Genomic DNA, 4,470 nt, shown 5'->3' with positions numbered 1-4,470 from the left:
GTACAAACTTTATAACATCCTAGAACTTGGTAAAGCCATGTGACAAGCAGTACAATATTATTAACTACTTACAGAAGTACAAACTTTATAACATCCTAGAACTTGGTAGTTCCATGTGACAAGCAGTACAATATTATTAACTACTTACAGAAGTACAAACTTTATAACATCCTAGAACTTGGTAGTTCCATGTGACAAACAGTACAATATTATTAACTACTTACAGAAGTACAAACTTTACAACATCCTAGAACTTTGTAGACCATGTGACAAACAGTACAATATTATTAACTACTTACAGAACCACAAACTTTATAACATCCTAGAACTTGGTAGATCATGTGACAAGCAGTACAGTATTAACTACTTTCAGAACTTCAAGCTTTATAACATCCTAGACCTTGGTAAGCCATGTGACAAGCAGTACAATATTATTAACTACTTACAGAAGTACAAACTTTATAACATCCTAGAACTTGGTAGTTCCATGTGACAAACAGTACAATATTATTAACTACTTACAGCCAAGATTCAAACCATCCTACAACTTGTTAGGCCAAGTGACAAGTATTACAGTCTTATTAACTAGTTTAAAAGTCTAAGTTCTGTAAAATTTTGGAAGTCACACAATAAACTATTTGATTTGTGTTGAGGAATTGTTATCTTAAAAAAGTCCATATCTAGTAACATTGTAGAACTCAATGGATAAGTATGATCTTCTTAACTAAATTATAAAAGACTGAGTTTTGCAAGATGGACATTAAATAACAGGTGCAATTAATTTCTAAATATCAATATACAACTTTCAAAAGATTACTGAATTAAACATTTTTGCTGCAATTTCACCCAAATTTTAAAATAGCAAATATTGTTATGTTACTAATTTAAATGAAAGAGAAAAAAAAAAGTGAAACAGTTTTACCTTGCCAGCATAATGTATGATACTGAAATCTGCTACTCCACGGAAGTCTGATTTAACAAACTTGGGGTGAGTGTTGTGGGCATTGAGAAGTTTGTCCACAAAAGTCTTGTCAGTAGCCTTAGGAAACCAACATTCCTCATCGACAAGAGCAAATATCCCCATGGGCTGCAAGAATTAAGTTGATTTAAAGAATATTAAATTATCAAAACACTCTGTAGAACAAATATACAGCCTTAGAATCTATACACACAAACTGTACGAAAACTTATAGTTTGTACAATAATTAAACACAGACATACATGAAAATGTGTATAGAACTTCTTTAAACTGTTAATTGTTTTACTGCAAGAGAAAAAACCTCATAGAGAATATAGCTACAAGAAAATGTGTTAGTAAAATATCTAACAGACAGAAGTTGTCAAATTAATTCTCAACTTTTGCAACTCAATATTAGTCATGTACATACAAGTTTGAAAGCAAAGAAAATCTATTGTGGTTACTAAGAGAAAAAGTCACTGATGAAAGCTTAAAACATGAAACAAATATAAAATTATAAATATAACAGTTTGATAAGAAAAACTTAAGCTGCTGTCACCAGGAGTTATCACATAAAAAATGAACAATTTAAGTTTGTTTTAATTAAAATGCATAATGCTCATATCACAACTGTAATTATAAAATCCCAGAAAATTTATGTTCATAAAAACTCACTTTTATATGAAGTGTTGAGCTAAAACAATCATTTAAAAACCATTATTTTCAAATTCTCACACTAGTTGCAGGCCAACATTAACTAAACATGTGATCATCAAAACACAGAAAATCTGTTACAAAAATTTATTAAATTCTCCTCAAGTTCCAATTATAAATACCAATACTGAACATTTTTCATTATATAAAAATAGAATAGTCTACAGCATCAATAGTGTTTTAATTTGATTTCATTGCTTTAAGAAAATATCAAGTGTTTAGCTCCAAAAACCATGAACTACATCAAGCAAACAGAATTATTACAATTAAATGTTAAATAAACATACAAATAAAAGAACTGTAAATGAAAAGCTTCTAAAGTTATTAGAACAAGTACACAAACATGCAATTTATTTTTTAACACTCATACAAAAGTATACATTAAGTATGCAGATGTAATGTTTTGTTTAACCTTTGCACAAAAAGTACAACTATATCTACATGTAGATAAAAAATGTTATAACCATTCAATGAGTTCTTTAGCTTATTCAACCTTAACAATTAAAAGAAGTATGGATTAAAAATTCAAATAATTTGAAAAACGAAAAGCAAATAAATAAATTCTACATAAAAACAATACATTATAAAATGTTTCAATTAAAAAAAAAGTTGCTCTAGCAAACCTTTTCAATGAGATCTATGGTTGGCTGTAAGTCGAGTCCAAAGTCAATGAACTTCCACTCAATTCCTTCTCGTTGATACTCTTCTTGCTCCAGAATGAACATGGTGTGGTTGAAAAGCTGCTGCAACTTCTCATTGGTGTAGTTTATGCACAGTTGTTCAAAAGAATTCATCTGTAGTTAATATAAAAGTTTTTAATTCAGGTTTTATCTATCAGAATGGTCTCACATCCTGTTGTCTACTAAAACAATGAACAAAATACGTGTGGAACTTGAAAAATCACACAGTGTAAAACCTAAATTAATTCCAGAAATATCCATAATATCAGACAAGGAATTCCTGAGCTTTGCTCTAGTAAGCTCACAGATCAGTATACCCTACAACCTTCAGGAGCTACAAATATTAAAGCTGCATACCAACGTCTAAAATGCACTGCGTTTTGTTTATTTTAATTTTTAAAACTACAGAAAAATATTTGGAACTGTCACAAGCTTTATAAATTGATTATGGTTTATTTACAGATCTTTTTTTCAGCATTTTCAACTTACAAGTGAGAACCTTGAAACAAAATCAGAGTTCATATTTAAGTCTTAGCAGACTGGAGGGGTGTCGATGATATTTCAAGATTCATTATTAGTATTTTTCTTACAGTAGAGAAATACTTAAATAAATTGTGTGAAACTTAATGTTTCATCTAAGAATTTAAGTTTTTTCAAAACAGTATCACATAGCAAAATGATAAAAAGTATATAACTTTTCTATGCAGAAACTAGGTACTGTTGGAGAGTTCAATTTTATATATCCAGTCAGTTTCAACTTCACTGATATTCATTAACATATCTTTTTTGATAATTCATTTTGTAAATTGTTAGTACTTCCAGATATAATTGTAAAAAAAAATGTGAAACTCACAGAGATTTATTGATAACCTAAGACCAGACCTTTCAAAGTGGTGTCATCATTACCTTTGCCAGGCTAGATAATATTTTTGCTAAACAATATTCTTGGTCAAGATCAACTTATCTAATAAACATAGCTTGTTTTCAATAAATAATAAGTTATTTTATGTACATTTTTTTTAATATGATAAAGCTTAACAATAACATTCAATAAGTAAGGATTTGAGTCACTGCACTTGTTAAACCTAATTAAGCTTCGTGTCATCTTACCATAGAAAAACAATTCTGTGGTTTTCAAACAAAAACACCTTCAGGGATGAAAAGAATGTCTAATAGAACACAAAGAAAAAGAAACTATAAGGTTTGTTCCTAAGTCTTCTAAACTTCCCATCAGATTCCTTTATTCATCTGTGCAGAAGTTGTGTCTAGTCACTTTCTCATAAAACCACGAGTTACTGCTGATACTTTTCTTACTTTACATTGATATAATTAGTTTATAATCTGTTCTATCAAATGGTATTTAAATTTTGTCTATAGCAACTTACAAAATTGTGTATCATTATTAATTGTTTAGACAACATCCTGTAAACTCAAAAAGGGTGAGAACAAAGGTCTGTGATAAAAAAAACCTCAAACTGAGAAGGAAAAAATCATGAGAAACAAGACATGGATGATTATATTCTCAAGATATTATACTTTCTTAGTGGAAAACACTGAAGAAAAATTCCAAAGCAATATCTATATTTCCACTGTTTAGATGTGAGACTCCTAATATCTGTGCAGCATAAGTTTGAATATTTCTTCTTGTTTTGTGAATTACACTAAATAAATGTTACACAAAGGCCAAAATATCAATTCTAAAATATTTCTGAACAAAATTTGTGGAAAAAGTTAAAATTATTATTTTACTTAAATTTTGAAACTTAATATGCAGATGTGAACTCAATACTTAAAAAATGCATGTAAAACATAAATAAAAAAGTCACACTAAGCATAATAGAAATGTACTTGTATTACCATACAACTTCTGTCATAGTATATTTTATTACAAGTACAATTAACTGTCATAGTGCATTTTATTACAAGTACAATTTACTATCATAATGTATTTTATTACAAGTACAATTTACTATCATAATGTATTTTATTACAAGTACAATTTACTATCATAATGTATTTTATTACAAGTACAATTTACTATCATAATGTATTTTATTACAAGTACAATTTACTATCATAATGTATTTTATTACAAGTACAATTTACTATCATAATGTA

General features: G+C 28.3%; 1 protein-coding gene across 1 annotated transcript in view; it reads right to left on the bottom strand.

Moving 5' to 3' along the window:
• The window catches only part of LOC106463941 (myosin heavy chain, non-muscle-like), a 133,052-nt gene that overhangs the window by 44,725 nt on the left and 83,857 nt on the right, over positions 1–4,470 (bottom strand). Inside the window, exons 12-13 of the mRNA XM_013924031.2 lie at positions 2,296–2,466; positions 923–1,087 (exon numbers count right to left, since the gene is read on the bottom strand). Coding sequence (XP_013779485.1) covers positions 923–1,087; positions 2,296–2,466 — 336 coding nt within the window. The remainder of the gene's footprint in view (positions 1–922; positions 1,088–2,295; positions 2,467–4,470) is intronic.

Source organism: Limulus polyphemus, unplaced genomic scaffold (genome assembly GCF_000517525.1).
Source record: "Limulus polyphemus unplaced genomic scaffold, Limulus_polyphemus-2.1.2 Scaffold1523, whole genome shotgun sequence".
In the NCBI taxonomy this organism is placed as follows: Eukaryota; Metazoa; Arthropoda; class Merostomata; order Xiphosura; family Limulidae; genus Limulus; species Limulus polyphemus.
The sequence above is the reverse complement of the archived record's forward strand: the minus strand, read 5'-3'. Positions and strand labels throughout refer to the sequence as shown.